The sequence below is a fragment of the Hyla sarda genome, chromosome 3 (assembly GCF_029499605.1).
Source record: "Hyla sarda isolate aHylSar1 chromosome 3, aHylSar1.hap1, whole genome shotgun sequence".
In the NCBI taxonomy this organism is placed as follows: Eukaryota; Metazoa; Chordata; class Amphibia; order Anura; family Hylidae; genus Hyla; species Hyla sarda.
Window position 1 is genome coordinate 7,183,976 of NC_079191.1, and position 25,452 is coordinate 7,209,427.

The 25,452-nt window shown below is 46.3% G+C and overlaps 1 protein-coding gene and 1 pseudogene across 14 annotated transcripts in view; both read right to left on the bottom strand.

Annotated features, from left to right (window-relative positions):
• Positions 1–25,452, bottom strand: part of OTOF (otoferlin) — a 433,471-nt gene that overhangs the window by 49,601 nt on the left and 358,418 nt on the right. For 9 of the 14 annotated variants that reach the window (XM_056563722.1, XM_056563719.1, XM_056563732.1 and 6 more), the window contains 12 exons: positions 23,802–23,902; positions 10,865–10,955; positions 10,679–10,795; positions 9,824–9,976; positions 7,181–7,370; positions 6,313–6,437; positions 6,056–6,190; positions 5,779–5,940; positions 4,939–5,058; positions 4,505–4,666; positions 4,242–4,404; positions 2,865–2,995 (listed from right to left, as the gene is read on the bottom strand). In XM_056563722.1, coding sequence (XP_056419697.1) covers positions 2,865–2,995; positions 4,242–4,404; positions 4,505–4,666; positions 4,939–5,058; positions 5,779–5,940; positions 6,056–6,190; positions 6,313–6,437; positions 7,181–7,370; positions 9,824–9,976; positions 10,679–10,795; positions 10,865–10,955; positions 23,802–23,902 — 1,650 coding nt within the window. The remainder of the gene's footprint in view (positions 1–2,864; positions 2,996–4,241; positions 4,405–4,504; positions 4,667–4,938; positions 5,059–5,778; positions 5,941–6,055; positions 6,191–6,312; positions 6,438–7,180; positions 7,371–9,823; positions 9,977–10,678; positions 10,796–10,864; positions 10,956–23,801; positions 23,903–25,452) is intronic. The other 5 variants (XM_056563725.1, XM_056563731.1, XM_056563726.1 and 2 more) reach the window with 1 other exon arrangement.
• LOC130363483 (U2 spliceosomal RNA) lies at positions 9,619–9,725 on the bottom strand (annotated as a pseudogene).

Here is a 25,452-nt window from a genome sequence, read left to right on the forward strand (position 1 = left end):
GAGGATATGAAGGAGGGGCCTGGCATATAGGAGAGGATGTGAAGGAGGGGCCTGGCATATAGGAGAGGATGTGAAGGAGGGGCCTGGCATATAGGAGAGGATGTGAAGGAGAGGCCTGGCATATAGGAGAGGATGTGAAGGAGGGGCCTGGCATATAGGAGAGGATGTGAAGGAGGGGCCTGGCATATAGGAGAGGATGTGAATGATGGGCCTGGCATATAGGAGAGGATGTGAAGGAGGGGCCTGGCATATAGGAGAGGATGTGAAGGAGGGGCCTGGCATATAGGAGAGGATGTGAAGGAGGGGCCTGGTATATAGGAGAGGATGTGAAGGAGGGGCCTGGCATATAGGAGAGGATGTGAAGGAGGGGCCTGGCATATAGGAGAGGATGTGAAGGAGGGGCCTGGCATATAGGAGAGCATGTGAAGGAGGGGCCTGGCATATAGGAGAGGATGTGAAGGAGGGGCCTGGCATATAGGAGAGGATGTGAATGATGGGCCTGGCACATAGGAGAGGATGTGAATGATGGGCCTGGCACATAGGAGAGGATGTGAGTGATGGGCCAGGCATATAGGAGAGCATGTGAAGGAGGGGCCTGGCATATAGGAGAGCATGTGAATGATGGACCTGGCATATAGGAGAGGATGTGAAGGAGGGGCCTGGCATATAGGAGAGGATGTGAAGGAGGGGCCTGGCATATAGGGGAGGATGTGTAGGAGGGGCCTGGCATATAGGAGAGGATGTGAAGGAGGGGCCTGGCATATAGGAGAGGATGTGAAGGAGGGGCCTGGCATATAGGAGAGGATGTGAAGGAGGGGCCTGGCATATAGGAGAGGATGTGAAGGAGGGGCCTGGCATATAGGAGAGGATGTGAAGGAGGGGCCTGGCATATAGGAGATTATGTGGAGGAGGGGCCTGGCATATAGGAGAGGATGTGAAGGAGGGGCCTGGCATATAGGAGAGGATGTGAAGGAGGGGCCTGGCATATAGGAAAGGATGTGAAGGAGGGGCCTGGCATATAAGAGAGGATGTGAAGGAGGGGCCTGGCATATAGGAGAGGATGTGAAGGAGGGGCCTGGCATATAGGAGATGATGTGAAGGAGGGGCCTGGCATATAGGAGAGCATGTGAAGGAGGGGCCTGGCATATAGGAGAGCATGTGAAGGAGGGGCCTGGCATATAGGAGAGCATGTGAAGGAGGGGCCTGGCATATAGGAGAGGATGTGAAGGAGGGGCCTGGCATATAGGAGAGCATGTGAAGGAGGGGCCTGGCATATAGGAGAGGATGTGAATGATGGGCTTGGCATATAGGAGAGGATGTGAAGGAGGGGCCTGGAGAAAGATGGGCCTGGCCAAAAGGAAAGGAGGGGTAGATATGTCTTGGCACATAAGAGAGGCAGGGAAGGAGGGGCCTGGCACATAGGAAATGAGAGGATGGAGGGTCCTGTCATTTAGGAAGAGGGGAAGGAGGAACCTGGTATATAGGAATGGGGTTGGAGGGACCTGACATATAGGAAGAGGGTGACAAGGGACCTGGCATATAGGAAGAGGGACCTGGTATATAGGTAGGGAACTGGTAGGGAACTGGAAAAAACCAAGAGGGGAAGGAGGAGCCTGACATAAAGGAAAGGAGGGGACGGAGGGTCCTGGCACATAAGTGGGGAGAGGTAGAAAGGGCCTTACATACATGAAAGGTTGGGAAGAAAGTGCCTGGCGCATACGAAAGGTGATGAGGTGGGACCTGACACACAGGAAAGGAGGGAAGGAGGGGCCTGGCATTTAGGAAAGAAAGGGAAGGAGGAGACTGGCATATAGGAAAGGAGGGGAAGGAGGGGCCTGGCATTTAGGAAAGGAGGGAAAAAGGGGTCTGGCATATGGGAAAGGAGGGAAGGAAGGAACCTAAAATATAAGAAAGGATGGAAGGAGGGGTATGGAATATAAGAAAGAAGGGGAAGGAGGGGCCTGGAATACAGGAAAGGAGAAAAAGTAGGGACCTGGAATATAGGAAAGGAGAGGAAGGAGGGGCCTAGCATATAGGACATGTGGAGAAGAAAGAGTCTGGAAAATAGAAAAACTGAAGGAGGAGTTATTTGGCACAAAGAACAGCTGGAGAAAGAGCAAGTTGGAGATAATACAAGCGGTAAGAACCGGTTTAACACACAGGGGTTGATCTACCATACAAGAGTTCACAAGAAGATGGGCCTGGTACATGGAAGAGTAGAGAGCAGTGGTCTGGTACATGGAAGAGTAGAGGGCAGTGGTCTGGTACATAGAAGAGTAGAGAGCAGTGGTCTGGTACATGGAGGAGTAGAGGGCAGTGGTCTGGTACATGGAAGAGTAGAGGGCAGTGGTCTGGTACATAGAAGAGTAGAGAGCAGTGGTCTGGTACATGGAAGAGTAGAGGGCAGTGGTCTGGTATATAGAAGAGTAGAGGGCAGTGGTCTGGTACATGGAAGAGTAGAGGGCAATGGTCTGGTACATGGAAGAGTAGAGAGCAGTGGTCTGGTACATGGAAGAGTAGAGAGCAGTGGTCTGGTACATGGAAGAGTAGAGAGCAGTGGTCTGGTACATGGAAGAGTAGAGGGCAGTGGTCTGGTACATGGAAGAGTAGAGGGCAGTGGTCTGGTACATGGAAGAGTAGAGGGCAGTGGTCTGGTACATGGAAGAGTAGAGGGCAGTGGTCTGGTACATGGAAGAGTAGAGGGCAGTGGTCTGGTACATGGGACATAGAGACAAAGTGGTCTAGTACATGGGATGAGAGTGGTCTAGGACATAGAAGAGCTGATCATGAGGATATTTACACAAATTTTTTGCATTAAATTCTAACAAGTGACGATTTCTCCTTCAGTAACATTTTTGACTCACCGCCTCTAGTTTCACCATAGTCTCCATTTTCTTGATAGGCACCTCGGGTTCCATGTTGACCACAATTTCACCTGTGGGGCGAGAGTAGTGCCCTCCGTTTGCCATTGCCATATAGCCATTCATCAATTTAGCTGGACAGAGGACAGAAAAGAACAGAGCACAGGACAGACTCAAGACGAGAAGTCACACGGCATGAGCATAGCCGGCAATGAGGAGCGGAATACGGAAATAAAGGGGAGGATGGGTTGATGTTGGAAATGATTAGGAGTCAAGAGAGGAAGATTCTTATTACTGGAGGAAACTCTATGAATGATATCGACTGAGCCATATACAGATATGGAGAAGATCATCCAAGTGTTCACCACCCCCCCATGGACCAGTTCAGATTCTGTTGAGTAACAATATTAAATCAAAAAGGATTTGTTGGGATTGTACACTACATCACACTACTTTGTAATTAATACTTGGAGGGGTAGGGTGTAAAACGTTTCATTGGCATTGTTTTTTTTATTTATGTGTAATACCATCCCAGACCACACAGAGCGCTGTTACAGAGAAACTTCTCTTCTAGCTCCTGTAGCTTCAGTAGTCATGTATCCTTGTAAAGCCTGAGCTTCATACTAGAACTGAAGACCTAAATCTGAATAATGTAATGTACTAAAATATGTTACAATAAAATATGAAATATGAAATATGAATATGAATATATATATGTGAGCAGCACAGTGGCTCACTGGTTATCCCTGTTGCCTTGCAGCGCTGGGGTCCTGGGTTCAAATCCCGCCATGGACAACATCTACAAAGAGTTTGTATGTTCTCTCATGGGTGTTTGCATGGGTTTCCTCCAGGTCTTCATAACATACTGATAGGTTTAGATTGTGAGTCCCAATGGGGACAGGGACCAATTTGAGTGTACAGCGCTGCAGAATTTATGTGAGCTATATAAATAAAGTTAGAGTTATTATTATTATTAGACGTGCTTCCACCATCCCACAGTTTAATATTGTAAATGTTCTGTATCACAGCTCTATTGTCTCTCTGCTATCTATATGATTTAGTTCTTGGCTTGGAGAACACACATCCTGATTTCCCCCTTTTGGTAGCCTGATGAGCTCCTGAAGTGTTAAAGGGGTTATCCAGGAATAGAAAAACAGAGCTAATTTCTTTCAAAAACAGCTCCACATCTGTCCCCAGTTTGAGTGTGGTATTACAACTTGGCTCCATTCACTTCAATGGAACTGAGCTGCAGAACCACACCCAACATGGAGACAGACGGGGAGCTGTTTTTGAAAGAAATTAGCTCTGGTTTTCTATTCCTGGATAACTCCTTTAATGGTTCTATGATTGGTTAGTGTGATGTCATATACACAACAATACCTGTTGTATTCCAATGCTGAGCCTTCTTATCTGGGGGTCGATAGATAAATTTGCGCAATGAGCTGACCGCATGAGACCCAACCAGGGTATATCTGCCAAACGCCCGGCAGTCCACCACCCGAACATTCAGGGGAGGATGAAGAAGCTCGTTCTCAGGGAGGTCCTAAGGAGGAAAAATCAGAGACATTAGAAAAGAAGGAGGTTTACATTCAAAACTTTATAGAGCTTTAATATGACGGTAGATCCAGGTAATCGCCACTTACCACTTCAAACCATTTCACTAAAGTGCTAAAGTTTGGGTTCTTCTTGTAGTTCTGGATGACGGCTGACTGCACACCTTTTCCGGCACATTCAATGTCCACCCTTGGTCTGTCCACTTGGGCAAGGTTGACTCTCTTGAGGTCTCGGAGGCCCCAGAAAAGGATCTGGAATGGGGGTAATTGGCACAATGTAGGACTTATTAGAATATGGGATTTTGTCAAGTTCTCCTATGAAAATCACACTATGTGGCTCTTAAAGAGAAGGGGTCCATTCCAGGATATATCAGTAAAACTATTTTAAAGGGTGATGACAAAACACATAAGGATGTCCTCCCTACAGATGAGCAATTTTAGCAAACAAGGAGGAAATTTACTTAAAGGGGTACTCCGCCCCTAGACATCATATCCCCTATCCAAACAGCTACATTCTTCCATACCTCTACTCTGTATTTACTCAGAACGGGTCGGATGCCCAATGGGACTGGAAGAATGGGTCCTCTCTCCATGTCTGTGGGTCCATCAATGGCTGGGAGGTCGGATTTACCAGCAGGACCAATCTACAAGATAAAGAATACAACACGTATATAGTTTATAAAACATAGATTCTGCCTACACAAGTCATGTACTCAACACGGACTAGTGGTTATATCAGTTAAATCATCTAAGAAGTTACTTGTCTAAACTATCCTCACTTTAAGAGCAACTTAAAGAAGTACTCTGCCCCTAGACATCTTATCCCCTATCCAAAGGCTCCCCAGCGGCGGGACCCCCGCGATCTCCCTGCTGCATCGGCATTTGTTTGGAGCACGCCGGAGGTTCATGACTCCATGGGCCACGCCCCACTCGTGATGTCACAGCCACACCCCCTCAATGCAAGTCTATGGAAGGGGGCCTGACGGTGGCCGCAACGTCACGAGCCTCCGCCCTGTATTGCCAGTCATCGCTCCGTGCAACGGATGTCTGGGGTGCCGCAGCCGAGATCGTGGGGGTCCCCAGCAGCGGAACCCCCGCGATCAGTCATCTTATCCCCTATCCTTTGGATAGGGAATAAGATGTCTAGGGGCGGAGTACCCCTTTAAAGGCAACTTAAGATAAAGATGTCTACTATTGGCATTTAGAGAGTCCACTGTGGTTGTGCCTATTGTCATCATGTTTGGACCCAACAGAAGATAATTTTTTGGGGCAAATTTGACCCTAAGTGTTAGCCAACATTCTAAATATTCTGTATAACCAAAGTTGTCCTGAGACCCTCAAACAACAAAATCACTGTTCCGTACCTGGAGTAGCTCGAAGGCCGCCAATAGATCTCCAGCAGTTGAGTTTCCACGATATATCTGGTAATATTCCAATTGTGGTGGGAACCGTGGAGGACAATACCTTTCATCGGCCATCTTTACTACTGGTTTAGCAAACGTCCTGCCCATGAAGTCAGCTTTGCCCTGGGAATATGATGTGTGTCAAAGGTTGATTATATTAGGAACTAGAGGTAAGTTTTTGGACCTCTGCAAAAAACTTCAGGGTAGGCCCGGGACTCGGCTTCTGTATGGTTCTTACCACAGTGTCCTGATCATAGATCTCAATCACTATAATGGGAGGGTCATCTCTCATCTCATTTGCTTCTCCGTAGAGTTCTATGTTATCAAACACCAGTAACTGGTCCCACGTTGGACACAGAGTCTCATTGAGCACCTGAGGTGGGAATGAATTAGAGATCGTGATATGTAGGTTTACCCTGTCCTCTCAACCCAACATAACTGGATGTGAAGGAGTTCAGAGAATGGATAAGCGGTGAGGATTTGGTCTGGACTCACCTCTGTGCACTGGCTCTGGGTGTTGAAAAAAACTCGGGCAAAAGGGTCAGAAAGGCCACTGCTATCGGCGGCGAATAAACTGCGGGCCTGGTACATGTGCGCCCGCAACTGGAACACCTGCTTCTCTGGATCACACACAAGAGAAGCGAGTTAGATAAGGCAGGAGACCTGAACCCGGGGGTGACCGCAGAGAATAGGGTGACCCCATTCAAAGATAACATTTGGGTTCATTTCTTGTGCTGATTTATACCATCCCCAAACACTACCAGAAGTATCCAGACAAAAGAGGTAGGGAGGCAGTCGAGTCTTCAAAGATCTACCTTTATTGAATGCTGGTAATTACAATGCCTGGCCGACGGGCCGTTTCACGCACCTGGTGCGTGAAACGGCCCGTCGGCCAGGCATTGTAATGACCAGCATTCAATAAAGGTAGATCTTTGAAGACTCGACTGCCTCCCTACCTCTTTTGTCTGCATGTGGATCTATTTTCTGGATGAGCACCGAGAGTAAGCTACGTGAAAGGATCTGTGAGTAGTGACTGAAGTGCCTATACAGCCTAGTCCAGTAGTGGCAGTGCCGACAATGAACTGTATTCTCTATTATGCCAGTACCAAAAGTATGACCCTCGACTTGGTTTCCTTGTCCTTCACTGGAACCTACAAAAGGTGGAGAACCCATGGTCTTACACCACCCATAGTGAAAAAAGATAGGACAACAGATCTGGGATGTCAATTATGGCAGCTATATAGGCTATCCCTATGGTATAATGTCAGTGCATGGACAAGTATCGGACATAACAAGGATTAGGTGCTCAAGTCTACCTACTGATCTACCGAACACAATAGCACATCTTAGTGTCATGGCTTACTTGTATAGCTGAGGCTGATAGGAGGGAAGCTTTGTAATCCCGGTCCCCTAATCGCTTTAATCTCTTCAAAACCACTTGGAATACCACACAAGAAATCCTTCCTCTGTTTGTTTAGTCCCAGCCACATGTAGACCTCCATCTTGGCTTGTACTGTCCAACCAGCTGGGCCGAAGCCTCGCTTACCAGGCAACTAAGAATATGCAGAATGCGAGAACATAAGGTAAGGGTTATATATGATATCTCATCGTTATGCTATACCTTATATCTATGACTGCATTCTGCTGTTCTTTAAAGGGAAAGAAAGCCCTGTAATGTAAAGCATTGGAATGGAGGGGCACATGACAGGGGGAGACTGGTGGCAAGGAAAGGGTTAAGTGCATTAGGAGTTCAGGGCTAGTGGCTGGAAAGGGGTTAAGGACATTGGGAGTTCAGGGAGCGGGGCTAGGAAAGGGGAAGAGCAAAGAGGAGATTTAGGAGAGGAGGAGTGGGGAGGGGGGTCAGTTGGCGCGTGGCAAACAGGAGATGAAGTACCCCCCACCCGCCCTAGTTTTTTCGGTTTTTGTCGCAGAAGAGGTAGCAGGATAAGGACTTGGAGGCATGTATGGTCCTTGTGGCAGCTGGAAAGGTGGTTTCAGTTAAGGCTGGGGACGGTACCCAGCCTGGTGGAGAATTCCCTACAGGCATGGGGGCCCACAGGGAGGGTTGTGGGTCTCCGATAATTGGTGCCCCCGGGCATGGTGATGCACAGCTGGGGGTAAATAGGAGGCCCCCATTTAAATTAGTGGTGCCTTCAGGTCCTTGTCCTGTTATGTAAATAAAAGTGGGTCTGCTGTGGCCCTTGTACCCAACCAATGTGTCTGTCATTCTTATGGTATAGGGGATGGTAGGGGGTTTCAAGGGGCCAACAGTTAGGATATCCCCTAGTCATGTGTTAACATTGTATTTCTTTAATAAATAAAGTTATTCTATCAAGATAAAGAATTTTATTTTAATGTTATATATTAATAAAATGTGTACGGGGGCTGCCATCACTGTAGCCTCTTTGTGGTATGTCACTTCACAACACCTACACAGTTGCTTTATGGCAGATACAGGGCATAAGAAAGTTAAGACTGAGAGTGTCTCATAGAAAAACATTTACTGCTTACTCCATATGTGCATAGCACAGGCTAGGTGAAATGAAAGGGGGAGCCAGCACCATTTTCTTGAAGTCCCTGAGGAGCAGTGACCTATCAAGAGACATCTAGTCTGTTCTTTACTACTCTTCAGACACCAACAAAATGGTGACAGTGGAACTGAAAAAACTACAACCCCCCCCCCCCCTGACCCCCCCCTCTCCTTTTGCACATAAACAGAGGAAGAAGGTAGATGGGCGAGGTCTAATTTGCAGCAGCCAGACCAGTTGCTTGCTTACACCAGATTCCTCATGTTAGATCCCTCTGCTGGTCAACAGTGGGAGATATGACAAGTTATTATTTCATTTTTCATATTTTGTGACAAGTACATTTTTAAAAATATATTTCCAAAAATGTGAAAAAAATTATTTAACCTCTCAAAAAAAAAAAAAAAAAAAAAATCACATTTGGTGACACATTTCCTTTAAGGGGTTTTACAGGTAGCTTTGGGGCATCGATGAAACCTCATTTTTATATATTTTTTTACTTTCCGAGGAACGTCCTCTCGAATCACCCAAAGTGCAAGAAAAAGTGCAAACGTGTTACACTAAAAAAAAACGTGCACAAAGGATGTGGTCTATTGCAAGCCCTTCTCCGATAGGAGAGAGGCCCCCCCAACAAACCTTACCCTTCGCCTCCGGACCATAAGGTACCTGCAAGGTTCCAGGTCCGATGTCCTTTTTCGCCAAAGCTACTAAGGGACCATAAATGCTCCCAGCATCCCCCTTGGCCTTAGCCAAGGTATCTGCCCGCAGAGCCGATAACGGTCGGTACCCTGCCCATGCAGGAGTACCCGGGGTTTTTGCAGATAGGTGCGGAACATAACGGCCACACACACCTCCCGTAGACCGTCAGGAGGGACACCCAGAAGGGCTACCGCATCCTGACAAATCCTGTGGACACACAACACGCAAAAAGTGACAGTGACAAAAAGAAATAAATAAGTGAATGTGTGCAGGTATACTGCCCGGACATCCGGCCGGATCTATAAAAATTTCTCTGATCTGAGCCACAAGGTCGGGAATCAAAAGGTGAGTGCCACAAGGTGAAGAGATCATGGTGCCCGTGCTTCCACTCAGTGAGCCAATACTCCCAGTCAGTTTCGGCACCTCGGGGTCACCACTCCCCGAGGCACTAAAGTACCTCGGCTCTAGACCCTCTTAGCCTCATGGCGAGACCCGGAGGTAACAGGTCACGTCGGGGACCCGTTGAGCTGATTCCTCAGAACCAGTCCTGGAACGCCCTGGTACACCTGCCCCCTTCATGCAGCACCCATCCCCACCAGTTCAAAACCGGTGCATCTGCTCACCGGCTTAAACTGATAAGAACAGATATTACACTTGATCTTAGCCAAAAGGCCGAGAAGCGATGAAACCTCACTTATGACAATGATTACTTTACTTCTAAAATGTGTCTTAACACCTCCAGTCACCTATGAAGCTCCGCTCAGTCAGGTGACATCACTCACCTTAAGGAAGACACACTTGACTTTCCCACAATCCTTCCCAGTCTCCTCATCCACAATGGAGTACAGGATGTCTTTGGAGGGGATGCGGGCGTAGGCGATGCGTTTATTATTGCTCAGCATCCATATGAAGACATCAGGGATACTGTGCTGGGGCTGCCAAGGGAGAGGGAGACAAATCATTTCCACTACATTACAGACAAGAGTAACGTGTTATTCCTCTCTTTCACAAAAAGGGACAGAGTGCAAAGGTGAACAATTTGGGCATTTCTAGGAGGCTTTGTGGGTGTTCCCGGATGGGGCTTAAAGGGGTACTACGCTGCACGGCGTTTGAAACAAACTGTTCCGAACGATGGAGTCGGCGACAGGAGCTTGTGATGTCATAGCCCCGCCCCCTCATGACATCATGCCCCACCCCCTCAATGCAAGTCTATGGGAGGGGGTGTGATGTCATGAGGGGGCAGGGCTATGATGTCACGAGCTCCAGCGTTCGGAACAGTTTGTTCCAAACGATGAGCAGCGGAGTACCCCTTTAAATGGTTCAATAAATGGGAATTCTAAAGTTGAGGAGTATAACTAGGGGAGAAGCCAAAAGCAATAACCAAAATAGTCCACTCTTGGGCTATACTGATAAAACACATAACCAAAGATGGTGCTTCTCAGTTTTTTTTTTATCCTAGTCTTGGTGGAAATAAGGACCACATTATTGTTGAGTTCCCTTCTTTTTATGGTATTTTGGTAGGAACGGAAGACGAACCTGAGCTCCCTGAATATCCTGGGCCCCAGGGCATAGGTCATACAGTATATGTAAAAAAATGTCATCTGTTCATAGTCCGGTATACAGCTATAATGACCCACCTCATCCGCCAGGAATCGCAGCTTATGTAGAAAGTTCTGGACTAACTTCAGTTTATCTTTCACTGTATTTTTCTTCACCTGGGACCTCATGGTCTTGGCCTGTGTCCCCATGTTCTCCTATAAACATAAAGATAAGTAAGCAGAGCCAACATAAAGTAAAGAGAGACACAATGTGCGGGTGGTTACCAGTTCTCGCATGCAAGATTTCAGCCTCTCCCGGTCGAGTCTGGTCCGACTGTTTGTATTCTGGTCCTTGTTGGCCAGGGTGACGAAACGGCTGGAATGAAATAACATATAGTATAAAACATTATGGTGATCATTATTGTTACGTATGGTGGATCGACACCAGCCATGTCATTCTCTAGTGGTTTTTATGTTAGAAGTTGCTGGCAGTAGGTTTGTTGATCCATGCCAGATTATATTCGTGTCTGGCTGTTTTTGTGGCTTGTGCTTCTCCAAAGTTATAAAACAAACTATTTACTCTGTGCTGGGGCTGGTGATAGATGATACCAGAAGGGTAACTAGTTTGCAGAACCAGACTTTACTTAAAGTAGCCCCTCCCTGAGGTCCTAATATGGCTCAACATACTCAGTTGCCCGCAAGTCAAAAATATTGAGTAACTACTCACCAGGATGCGTAGCAGCATAAGAGCAGTAATACCTGCAGGATGGTTGAGCAACCACTGACTAAGTGTGGCTGCAGCAGACAGGGGCAGAAAACTTGCAGGATGAGTGAACAACTACTCACTTAGGATGATTTCAAATAATAGGAGTAGTAGTACGCAAACCACTTACAGGTAGGAGAAAAATATTCTGTCCAACACAATCATACAGAAACACTGAGACACAAAAGACAGAGACAAGAGCAAGCTAGCAGCAGACCAAGGGTAACAAACTATATTCTGGATACACCATCAAATAGGACAGTGAGCATAGACACATTAAATGGAAAAAAACAATATCACCAACTCCTGCACAGGGTACATGGTTCTTTAAAAAACCTTAAGGAGGCACAAACCAACCAACGACCAGATACAACTAAAATCCGGCATGGATTAATTCTTCTGACAATAAAAAACAAAACATGCTGCCAGCATCTACTAAGATAAAAAAAAAAACAACAACAAGCCAGGAGATAATGACATGGTGGGAGTCAATCCACCATGCATAACAATTATATGCACCAGACCCCCTAAACAAGCACAGACCTTAAACCAGCCCCCTAATATATATATATATATATATATATATATATATATATATATCCATATATCTATATATATATATATATATGTATAGAGTATACAAAAAAAGAGGTTTGCAGCAGCACACATTGGTCAAAAAATTGAGGCACTTAGCGCACTTTTTGATCAAAACGTGTCCCCCATCCACCACGGGGAGGTGGCCTCATTTAGGATGGGACCCTAACACACGTTCTGAGCCTAGCGCTCAGATATCAACTCACCTCTGCTGGACATATAGCCTCTGACTGGGTGACATGCTGTATGCCCAGCAGAGGTGAGTTGATATCTGAGCACTAGGCTCAGAATGTGTGTTAGGGTCCCATCCTAAATGAGGCCACCTCCCCGTGGTGGATGGGGGACACGTTTTGATCAAAAAGTGCGCTAAGAGCCTCAATTTTTTGACCAATGTGTGCTGCTGCAAACCTCTTTTTTTGTATACTCTGTATCTGCCATAGCAGTGTGAACCCGTGTATTAGGTTGTTGTGCTGGCTATTTTTCTTTTTGCTTGTATATATATATATATATATATATATATATATATATATAATCCAAATATAAGCAGCACATCAAGCAGTATTCGCTGGAAACAGATACGGGGTGTTCGCATCATTGCAGCCTGGGTCCACCGGTTCCTTTATCCAGATATGTAAAATAGGATACAGCACACCACAGATGCAATCAAGGTGATGGTTTATTCCATTACATGCAAAGACAACGTTTCGCCAGCCTTACACTGGCTTTTTCAAGTCACTTGAAAAAGCCAGTGTGAGGCTGGCGAAACGTTGTCTTTGCACGTAATGGAATAAACCATCACCTTGATTGCATCTGTGGTGTGCTGTATCCTATATTACATATCTATATATATATATATATATATATATATATATATATATATATACACACACACACATACATATACATACAGAGCATAGACCAAACCTCCTAAATGCAGACCCAGGAGCAGACCCCCAAAATGTATAAAGATCATAAACCAAATTACCTAAATAGACACAAACCCTGGACTAGACCTTCTAAGCAAAGGCAGACGCAGACCCCCTAAATGGAGGCACTAAAATCCAAAACACAAAGCTGAAAAAGCCCCTCAGTTTAAAGTGTACCTGTCATCAAACCATATTTTCTAAACTAACTAACTAACTATATTCCTTAACTACTCCTAACAACTCTCCTGCCCTTAATGCAATTTTTCAGGTCTTTAAAAAGATGTGTATCATACCTTTTCCCTTGCTCACATTGTGTGAGCTCCCAGCAGGAGAAAGTGGGCGTTCCCCAGAAGACGTGATGTCACTGAGGCCTGCGAGAGCTCTGCCTCGCCATGCCCCACACGCACTTCCTGAGTTTGGTCTCCTGCCAGACCGGGAAGAGACCAAACTAACAGTTTGACTTGCGTCAGGGAACAGAACAGAGCCACCTAGTGGCCGTTTTTTCAATCACATTAAAAACATGTAAAGGTTGAGAATATAGCAAAGTGTCTTATAATTACATAAGGAACAACATTTTAAAAGTTTAGTTTGGTGACAGGTACTCTTTAATACCCATGTGCAGGATACATGCGTCCTAAAGCAGCAGCGGCGCAGCATATATTCCGGGAGGCAGGGCCAGCGTGTGAGGCCAGGGAGCCAATGCGCGCAGCCCCGGCGTTCACATTAATGTGATATGAAGGTATAATAGGGAGGAAGGTTCTTCAGAATTCGATTCTGCCCGATGCCCTGTTACTTTGTGTATAGAGGTTTCCCTTTAAAGAGGTACACCGCCTCTAGACATCTTATCCCCTATCTAAAGGATAGGGGATAAGATGTCTGATCACAGGGGGTCACACCGCTGGGGACCCCCGCGATCTTGGCTGCGGCACCCCAGACATCCGGGCACGGAACGAACTTTGCCTCCTCCCATAGAATTGCATTGAGGGGTCATGAGGAGATAAGATGTCTAGGGGGGGGAGGGGAGTACCCCTTTAAATCAATGCGCCTCTTTATAAAACTCTCATTTTCCTAGACTCTGTTATTATTCTCATTTTTAGCAATGATTGTTACGATGGATCTGTCCTTGGAGGTAAAACTGTAATAAGCTGCTGCACTCAGCTGTGTCCTCGCTTCCATCCATGATTGATTCCAGCTTTTCCAGCTTCCATTGGGTCTTATACAACTATTTTTTTATATGTCCCGGAGCTAGTTACAAGGTGTTTCTTATAGAATGATTGATCTTGTAATTTCCCTCTACAGGATGGCTGGAGGTCACTTGGCCCTTCTAATAATTCTCAGAAGAAACATAATTATATCTGAAAGACCTCTAGGGGGCAGCATACGAGGCTTGTTGATGCCGCTTCTCCTGACCCTCACATATACAGCATACATTTTTTAAAGAGTTTAAAGGGGTACTTCGTCCCTAGACATTGTATCCCCCATCCAAAGGTCATAGTTTATATGGTTTTCTAATGATTGGTCTCAGAATATGTTTAAAATAGAGAAAGTAGATTGTGAGCTCTTAGTTGACAATGACTGATGCGAGTGTAGATCTACATAAAGTAACAAAAAATATATAACATTTACAACCTATAGACATTTATATAATTCAGATTATTCATTGTTCAGTATTTTCAAAAAGTTTCGATTGATGTTCTTCTCTACTGACGTTCAGGTTCAAGTACTCATATAGTAGACCCTCACAATGGGGGGGGGGGGGGGGGGGGATTTTTAAACCTGCCCAGAGGAAAAGTTGCCCAGTTGCCCATAGCAACCAATCAGCTTGCTTCTTTCCTTTTTAACAAGGCCTCTGCAAAATGAAATAAGCAATCTGATTGGTTGTTTGCACAGGTTTTGATAAATCTCCCCCAATGTCCTTTAGACCAAATACCTGATTATATTTAATGGTAGTCTTTGCTTATGATAATATCAGATCCTGCCGAGTACGCCAAAAAAATGAAAGACAAACTTGGAATTGTGGGCCATTTGAGTAATCTGAAAAGTCCCTTATGTAAGAGACCAGTATAATAGGCCCTCACAATGTCCTTCATATTGTATACTTTGGGGTATTCTTTGCTTATGAGAAAACAAGATCCCGTTGTGTACGCCAAAGTTGTACAATCCATCTGCTGAGTCCATCCATGTGCACCGTGGTCATAGGTTATATGGTTTTCTAATGATTGGTCTCAGAATATGTTTAGAATAGAGAAAGTAGATTGTGAGCTCTTAGTTGACAATAACTGATGCGAATGTAGATCTACATAAAGTAACAAAAAATATATAACATTTACAACCTACAGAAATGTACCGTATTTATCGACGTGTAACACGCACTTTTAAAACTTCAATTCAAGGCAAGAATCGGCCTGCATGTTATTTGCCGATAAATCTTTTTGGCACTGATTTAAAGTAGCCGCAGTAGCGGCTGCTTGTTAAAGGGGTACTCCGCCCCCAGACATCTTATCCCCTATCCAAAGGATAAGGGATAAGATGTCACCGCGGCACTGCGCTATCATTACTGCGCAGAGCGAGTTCGCTCTGCACATAATGACGGGCAATACAGGGGCCGGAGGACTTCGGCAGAGCTTCGGGGGCAAAAGTCAACTGCGGGAAGTCGGAGGCCATGCTCTTCGAGGAATGGCACCTGGCTTCTTCCGCCTGCTTCCCCTTTACTGTTAAGCCGGACTTCATTCAAATTCTTGGAGTCTGGTTCGGGAAGGAAGGAGCGGCCCTTAAGTCTTGGCAAGACCGACTAGGAAGGATAAACTCGAAGATCGGACTGTGGAGCTCCAGAAAGCTCACGATGGAAGGCAAGGCACTTGTCCTGCGGAGTGAAGTTTTGCCTGTGCTCCAATATACCGCACAGGCCTGGCCTCCCCATACCACCGTTTGCAAGGCCATCACCTGGACAGTGTTTGGCTTCGTCTGGGGCAAAATGGACAGAGTCAAGAGGACCGTGATGTACAAGGAGCCCCGCAAGGGTGGGAAGGGAATACCCGACATCCCCGCTCTGCTGAGGGCCTCCTTTGCATGTGTCACGGTGCAGCGGACTCTTGTTGAAAAGACTGACTCAGCAGGCAAGTCCATGTCTCGATTGCTTCTCATGCCCCTCTGGAGACAGCTGGGCTGGGACAAGTGGGACAGCTCCATCCCTTACAACTGGAACACTCCCTGGTTCTATGGGTATGTTGTCCGGTTTATGAGGGAGCACCAGCTGGAAGGACTGAAACCCGACCTATGGAAGCCGAAGACAATCCACAAGCTCATCCGAGCTAAGGACTTGACCGAGCTGGTTCCGGGACTCCCCACAGCCACTGCAGAGACAGTTTGGACAAATGTGGCCTCAAAGCGGCTTACCAATGGACACAAGGACTTGTCGTGGATGGCCGTCATGGGAGGTCTCTCTCTCAGGTCATTCATGCATGCCCGCAACCTGTGCAAGACCCGGTACTGCCCCCGTTGCCCCTACGTGGAGGAAACATCTTTCCACGTGTTTTGGCAGTGCCCCTTTGCACAGGGTCTGTTGGACGCCCTAGAACATGAACTCAGAGACTCAGTGCCCAGGAGCTGCCTATCGTACCATTCGGTGCTTTACGGTCTGTTCCCTGGGACCCACGATGTGGAGGCCATCCAGGAGGCCTGGCGCCTTATGAACTGTTTTAAGGACGCAGTGTGGCTTGCCAGGAACCGCCTCGTGATCAACAGGGAAAACATGTCCGTCCGGGACTGCCGCAGGTTCATCAAGAACCTGCTTAGAGACTATTCCATCTTGGACAGCTCGGCCGTTGATGAGGAAGAAGAGGAGTGAAGACCCCTCTACTTCTCCCATGTCGCCCTGAAGATACAGCCCAACAGTTTGGCCCTGTGATCCGCCCCCTCCCTACCCCCACATAGTCGCCCACACCCCTACCCCGATCACAGATTGTATTATTTGGTTTTTGTTTGATCTCTTGTGCCTTTCTATTGCAGGATTGAGCTGAATGTTAGAGTAGCATGGTGTGCGATGTATAGCTTAGGGAACCTTTGCTGTGTATTGTACCATCATGCTTTGTGTGACTGTAATTTATTGTACGACTTGTAATGACTGAACGGAAAATAAAGCTCTTTCAATCAAAAATACAGGGACCGGAGCATCATTACGTCACGGCTCCGCCCCTCGTGACGTCACGGACCGCCACCCTCAATACAAGTCTATGGGAGGGGGCGTGGCGGTCGTCACGCCCCCTGCCATAGACTTGCATTAAGGGGACGGACCGTGATGTCACGAGGGGCGGAGCCATGATGTCACGCTGCTCCATCCCCTGTATCACCCGTCATTACGCACAGAGCGAACTCACTCTGTGCAGCAATGATAGCGCAGTGCCGCATCGGCGATCCCGGGGCTTCCCAGCAGCGGGACCGCGGCGATCTGGCATCTTATCCCCTATCCTTTGGACAGGGGATAAGATGTCTAGGGGCGGAGTACTACTTTAAAGATTAGCAGCCTGGCCGCGGCAACTTTAAATCAGTGACCAGCGCGCGGCTCCCGCTTTGCTTTTTATTTACCTCCCTTTCCCCCCCTGCTTTTTATTGTATAGTTTTTTTTTTTATCTTCCTTACCTCGGCAGGCCAGGTCCGGTGTCGGGTCTTGCGGGCTGCGGTCAGTGAAGCAGGATGGGTGACGTCCTCTGCTAGCTCCGCTGCACAGAATCAGGGACGTCACTCATCATTCAATGCTGCTGCCTCTGCGGTTGGGCTGCTGAAGTTAAACAAGCAGCCGACGCTGCGGCCACACTGACCAGCGGCGGCTACAGCGAATGATGAGTGACGTCCCTGATGCTGTGCAGCCGGCAGAGGACGTCACTCATCCTGCTTCACTGACCGCAGCCCGCAAGATCCGACACCGGACCTGGCCTGCCGAGCGCAGTTAGGTAAGGAAGATGGGAAAAAAATATATATATAAAAAACAGGGGGGGGGGGGAGGGGATGCTGAGAGGGGGGCATGATGAGAGGGGGGCATGATGAGAAGGGGGCATGATGAGAGGGGGCATGATGAGAGGGGGCATGATGAGAGGGGGCATGATGAGAAGGGGGCATGATGAGAAGGGGGCATGATGAGAGGGGGCATGATGAGAAGGGGGCATGATGAGAAGGGGGCATGATGAGAAGGGGGCATGATGAGAAGGGGGCATGATGAGAGGGGAGCATGATGAGAAGGGGGCATGATTAGAGGGGGCATGATGAGAAGGGGGCATGATGAGAGGGGGGCATGATGAGAAGGGGGCACGATGAGAGGGGGGCATGATGAGAAGGGGGCATGATTAGAGGGGGGCATGATGAGAAGGGGGCATGATTAGAGGGGGCATGATGAGAAGGGGGCATGATGAGAGGGGGGCATGATGAGAGGGGGCATGATGAGAAGGGGGCACGATGAGAGGGGGGCATGATGAGAGGGGAGCATGATGAGAAGGGGGCATGATTAGAGGGGGCATGATGAGAAGGGGGCATGATGAGAGGGGGGCATGATGAGAGGGGGCATGATGAGAAGGGGGCACGATGAGAGGGGGGCATGATGAGAGGGGGCATGATGAGAGGGGGGCATGATGAGAAGGGGGCATGATGAGAAGGGGGCACGATGAGAGGGGGGCATGATGAGAGGGGGCATGATGAGAGGGGGGCATGATGAGAAGGGGGCATGATGAGAAGGGGGCATGATGAGAAGGGGGCATGATGAGAAGGGGGCACGATGAGAGGGGGGCATGATGAGAAGGGGGCATGATGAGAAGGGGGCATGATGAGAAGGGGGCATGATGAGAAGGGGGCATGATGAGAAGGGGGCATGATTAGGCCGCAAGCTTAAGGCAAGGACCTCCAAGGTAGTCTTTTCTGAAATACTACCAGTACCACGAGCCGCACCAGAGAGGCAGCGGGAGATCAGGGAGGTAAACAAGTGGCTCAGAAGCTGGTGTAGGAAGGAAGGGTTTGGGTTCATGGAGAACTGGGCTGACTTCGCTGTCGGTTACCGGCTCTACCGTAGGGATGGGCTGCATCTCAATGGGGAGGGTGCAGCTTTGCTTGGGGAGAAGATGGCTAGAAGGGTGGAGGAGTGTTTAAACTAGGGACTTGGGGGGAGGGAACCTACAGCAAAGAGGGGGAAGATAGTGTAGATAGAGAGGTGGGAATTATAAATGTACCTGGGGGTGGAGCGGAGGGAGGGGTTAGAATAGTTAATAGGAATAAGCTTCATAGGAAAATAAAACTTACACCCTTGAATCCCATTAACCCCAATAACATAAAGGATGGAAATGTAAAGTGTATGTTCACAAATGCCAGAAGCCTAGCAAATAAAATGGGGGAGCTTGAGGCCTTGATACTGGAGGAACATATTGATATAGTTGGGGTCACTGAGACATGGCTGGGGATATAGTTGGGGTCACTGAGACATGGCTGGTGATATAGTTGGGGTCACTGAGACATGGCTGGTGATATAGTTGGGGTCACTGAGACATAGCTGGTGATATAGTTGGGGTCACTGAGACATGGCTGGACTCCTCGCATGACTGGGCTGTCAATCTGCAGGGTTTACATTGTTTCGCAAGGATAGAATGAACAGAAAAGGTGGTGGAGTCTGTCTGTATGTAAGAAGTGGTATGAAAGTCAGTGTGAACGATGCCATAATGTGTGATGATTCTGAGGAGGTGGAATCATTGTGGGTAGAATTACAAAAGGAGGGAAATACTGAAAAAATAGTATTTAGTGTAATCTACAGACCCCCTAATATCACTGAAGAGATAGAAGTTCGGCTTCATAAACAAATAGAGAGGGCTGCGCAGGCAGGTACAGTGGTAATAATGGGAGATTTTAACTATCCAGATATAGATTGGGGTCCGGGGTTGGCTAAAACTACAAAGGGGCGACAATTCCTAAATTTATTGCAGGATAATTTTATGGGCCAGTTTGTGGAGGACCCAACAAGAAGTGATGCCTTGTTGGATCTGATCATTTCCAACAACGCAGAGCTGGTTGGTAATGTAACTGTGCGGGAAAACCTTGGGAATAGCGACCACAATATAGTTACTTTTGACTTAAAATGTAGAAAACAAAGACAGGCGGGGAAGGCAAAAACATATAACTTTAAAAAGGCAAATTTCCCTGGGCTGAGGGCTGCACTACAAGACATAGACTGGGGGGAGGGGTTCTCAAATACTGATACAGAAGGTAAATGGGACATCTTTATATCAACTCTAAATAACTATACAGCTAAATATATACCAAAGGGGAACAAATATAAACGATTAAAACTAAATCCTACATGGCTGACACATGATGTTAAAAGAGCAATAAACAACAAAAAAATAGCCTTCAAAAAATACAAATCTGATGGGTCAGCTATAACATTTAAACAGTACAAAGAGCTTAATAAAATCTGTAAAAATGTAATAAAAACAGCAAAAATTCAAAATGAGAGACAGGTGGCCAAAGAAAGCAAAACTAATCCTAAATATTTTTTTAGATATATAAATGCAAAAAAAACAAGGACAGAGCATGTAGGACCCCTTAATAATGATAATGGGGAGGTTGTCACAGGCGATCAAGAGAAGGCGGAGCTACTGAATGGGTTCTTTAGTTCTGTATACACTATGGAAAAAGGAGCTGACATTGGCCAGGTCAGTGCTGGTAACACATCATGTACAGGTCAGTGCTGGTAACACATCATGTAATGTACTGAACTGACTTAATGTAGAGATAGTACAAGGTAAGTTAAGTAAAGTAAATGTAAGCAAATCCCCAGGGCCGGATGGACTACACCCAAGAGTTCTTAGAGAGGTAAGTTCAGTAATATCTGTACCCCTGTTCATGATATTTAGAGATTCTCTGGTGTCTGGTATTGTGCCAAGGGACTGGCGCAAGGCGAATGTGGTGCCAATCTTCAAAAAGGGCTCTAGGTCTTCCCCAGAAAACTATAGACCGGTAAGTTTAACGTGCATTGTGGGTAAATTGTTTGAAGGACTTATAAGGGATTACATACAGGAATACATAGGGGATAATAGTATTATAAGTGATAGCCAGCATGGGTTTACTAAGGATAGAAGTTGTCACCAATCTAATTTGCTTTTATGAAGAGGTGAGTAGAAGCCTTGACAGAGGAATGGCTGTGGATATAGAGGGGGGCTGTGTATATAGAAGGGGGCTGTGTATATAGAGGGGGGCTCTGTATATAGAGGAACGGCTGTGGATATAGTGTTTCTGGATTTTGCTAAAGTGTTTGATACTGTCCCTCACAGACGTCTGACAGGTAAGTTAAGGTCTTTGGGTTTGGAAATTTTAGTTTGTAACTGGATTGAACACTGGCTCATGGATCGTACCCAGAGAGTGGTGGTCAATGATTCGTACTCTGATTGGTCCCCGGTTATTAGTGGTGTACCCCAAGGTTCAGTACTGGGCCCGCTGCTGTTTAATTTATTTATCAATGATATAGAGGATGGTATTAACAGCTGTTTCTATCTTTGCAGATGACACCAAGCTTTGTAGCACGGTACAGTCTATAGAGGATGTGTATAGGTTACAAGATGACTTGGATAGACTAAGTGTCTGGGCCTCCACTTGGCAAATGAGGTTCAATGTGGATAAATGTAAAGTTATGCATCTGGGTACTAATAACCTGCAGCGTCGTATGTCTTAGGGGGGGATTAAACTGGCAGAGTCACTGGTAGAGAAGGATCTGGGTGACTTGTAGATCACAGACTACAGAATAGCATACAATGTCAGGCTGCTGCTTCCAAAGCCGGCAGGATATTGTCATGTATCAAAAGAGGCATGGACTCAAGGGACAGGGACATAATACTCCCCCTTTATAAAGCATTGGTACGGCCTTACCTGGAATATGCTGCTCAGTTTTGGGCACCTGTCCATAAAAGGGACACTGCGGAGCTGGAAAGGGTGCAGAGACGCGCGACTAAACTAATATGGGGCATGGAACATCTTAGCTATGAGGAGCGATTAAAGGAGTTATAATTGTTTAGTCTTGAGAAGAGACGTTTAAGGGGGGATATGATAAACGTACATAAGTATATTAATGGCCCATACCAAAAAATATGGAGAAAAACTGTTCCAGGTTAACCCCCCCCCCCCCCCAAAGGACGAGGGGGCACTCCCTCCGTCTGGAGAAGAAAAAGTTTAGTCTCAAGGGGCGACACGCCTTCTTTACCGTGAGGACTGTGAATTTATGGAACGGTCTACCTCAGGAACTGGTCACAGCAGGAACAATTAACAGCTTTAAAACAGGATTAGATACATTCCTGGAACAAAATAAGATTAATGCTTATGAAGAAATATAAAATCTCATCCCTTCCCCAATATCGAGCCACACCCCTACCCCTTAATCCCCTGGTTGAACTTGATGGACATATGTCTTTTTTCGACCGTACTAACTATGTAACTATGATGAGAGGGGGCATGATGAGAGGGGGGAATGATGAGAGGGGGGGCATGATGAGAGGGGGCATGATGAGAGGGGGCATGATGAGAGGGGGGGGGCATGATGAGAGGGGGCATGATGAGAGGGGGGGCATGATGAGAGGGGGGCATGATGAGAGGGGGGGGCATGATGAGAGGGGGGCATGATGAGACAGGGGTGGGGGAATGATAAGACAGTGGGGGAATGATGAGAGGGTAAGGGGGGATGGTTGTAAATGTGGCACAGGGGCTGATAAAAGGGGAGGAATGATGTGGCACTGGAAGGGGGGACCAAACTGAAGTTCAGGCAAAGTTAGAGGGATGATATGGCATTTAGTCTGTCATTTATCTTATATGTATTTTTTTTAACTTAAATTTTCCTATTAAAATGGGGGTGCGTGTTATAAGCCAGTACGTATTATACGCCGATAAATACGGTATATAATTCAGATTATTCTTTGTTCAGCATTTTCACGAAGTTTCGATTGATGTTCTTCTCTATTGACGTTCCTCACAATGTCCTTTAGACTAAATACCTGATTATATTTAATGGTACTCTTTGCTTGTGATAATATCAGATCCTGCCGAGTACGCCAAAAAAATGAAAAACAAACTTTGAATTGTGGGCAATCTATGGGATTTGAAAAGTCACTTATGTGCCAAACTAGTATAATAGGCCCTCACCATGTCCTTCATACTGTATACCTATGGGATATCTAAATGATATTCCAGGGTACTCCATGCTTATGAGAAAACAAGATCCTGCCGAGTACGCCAGAATTGCATAACAAACAGAGAATTGTGGGAAATCTAAAAATAGTTAAAGGGGTATTCGGGTGAAAACCTTTTTTCTTTTAAATCAACTGGTGCCAGAAAGTTAAACAGATTTGTAAATTACTTCTATTAAAAAATCTTACTCCTTCCTGTACTTATTAGCTGCTGAATACTACAGAGGAAATTCTTTTCTTTTTGGAATTCTCTCTGATGACATCACGAACACAGTTCTCTTTGCTGGCATCATTATAATAACTCTTTATTTATTGTTGTCCTTAGTGGGATTTGAACCCAAGTCCCCAGCACTGCAAGGCAGCAGTGCTAACCACTGAGCCACCATGCTACCCTTAGCATACATCTGCTATGCACGGTTGCTAAAATGGACAGAGATGTCAGCAGAGAGCACTGTGCTCGTGATGTCATCAGTGTTCCAAAAAGAAAGGAATTTCCTCTGTAGCATTCAGCAGCTAATAAGTACTGGAAGGATTAAGATTTTTTAATAGAAGTAATTTACAAATATGTTTAACTTTCTGGCCCCAGTTGATTTAAAAGAAAAAAAGTTTTCACCGGAGTACCCCTTTAAATAAACCTGGTTTATTGCAGCTTGTTTTCAGGGCTCTTCTCATGCAACACAATATAGTACCTCCCCTATATGTGAGATACGTCCTGCATACAAGTCGCATATACTTACAAGCAGCTGCTACTCATTTCCTCCAGAACCCCCCGCAGCCTCCGCTCTGGATAAGGCTTCTCTGTCTTAATCATTTCATGGACGTCATTTAAACCTTCTTCCTGTAGGGGGCAGAACAGAAATCAGTTTATAGGACACATACGATCGCCCCCCCCCCCCCCCCTTGCATGTCATGATAAAGAGTTCAGAGAACATGTTATGTGTATACTGACCCCAAACTGAAGAATTGAGAGCAATATAGATGATTTTTTCTAGATTTCTGCACTATTTTCTACCACCTTCCCCTTAGGGATCAGTTAATGGAGCCATATAACCAGGATGTAATCCCGATCTCTCTGGGGGGGGGGGGGACTCTGTCACAATTACCCGACACTGTTAATTCTAATTACATTATCCACAGTGATAGATACATTACTACGACATGATGATACCTTACTGTGCGAATAGGACATCGTAATGGTCTGGATTGGAAATGTTTGGTAGTAATTAGAAGGTCACGGTTATAGGATCGCTGAACGTAATGTGAATCCACATGAATGTTTCTAACGGCAGCAAGGTCCCCTCACCAATCTGGCGCGAGAGCGTTTTTAATCACTTCCCATCATGGAACTGTATTTTCTTCTAGTAACGAAAGCAGTGTTTCCAGGCCAGAGTGCCTCCAGCTGTTGCAAAACTACATCTCCCAACATGCCCGGACAGCCAGCGGCTGTCCGGGCATGTTGGGAGATGTAGTTTTGCAACAGCTGGAGGCACACCCGTTGAAAAACACCAGATGGACCTCCAGATGTTGGAAGTTGTAGTTTTGTAACATCGGGAGGTCCACAGTTTGGAGACCACTGCTCTATGACATCCTTATTTGTGAGTGGTCCAATTCAACATTTTACCTCGTGCACCCTTTTATTACACCATGGCATCTGATATGATTTATTGGTTACTTCTGATTCTGCCCTATGTCCCCTGATGAACCCTGCCATTTTAGGAGGAAAAACACGTCGGGACAGGTGTCTTAGCTGGTTGAAAAATACTGATCTAAAGAGAGTGGACCTCCAGATGTTGCACCCCCAGATGTTGGAAGATGTAGTTTTGCAACATCTGAAGGTCCACAGTTTGGAGACCACTGCTCTATGACATCCTTATTTGTGAGTGGTCCAATTCTGGACCTGGTTATCTACATTTTACCTCTTACACCCTTTTATTACCCCTTGGCATCTGATTCGATTTATTGTTTACTTTTGGTTCTGCCCTATGTCCCCTGATGAACCCTCCCATTTAAGGGGGAAAAACACATTGGGATATGTCTTGATGACGAGAACTTTTTGTTAGGGCCACACTTAGAGATCATTTTGTAATCACTGTGGTGTGATACCCCTATTATCCTACTGTATGTTATGCTTACTAAATAATTGTGACCCTATTGGTATATTTAAATGAGCACTGTAAGATTGAAAACTTTCTATATGTTGTACATCTTGGCAAAACATATAGAAATCATGGCTTAACAAAAATAGACCACTAGGGGTCCCCATAATATCCAGAACATAATCCTGCTGCAGCATCTTCTTTGTCCCAGCTGGAGCACAGGCAGGGACAAAGACCAGGAAGTGAGGGCGGGACTAGCACTCCTCTGTGCTCACTCCTGTCCTATCAGACT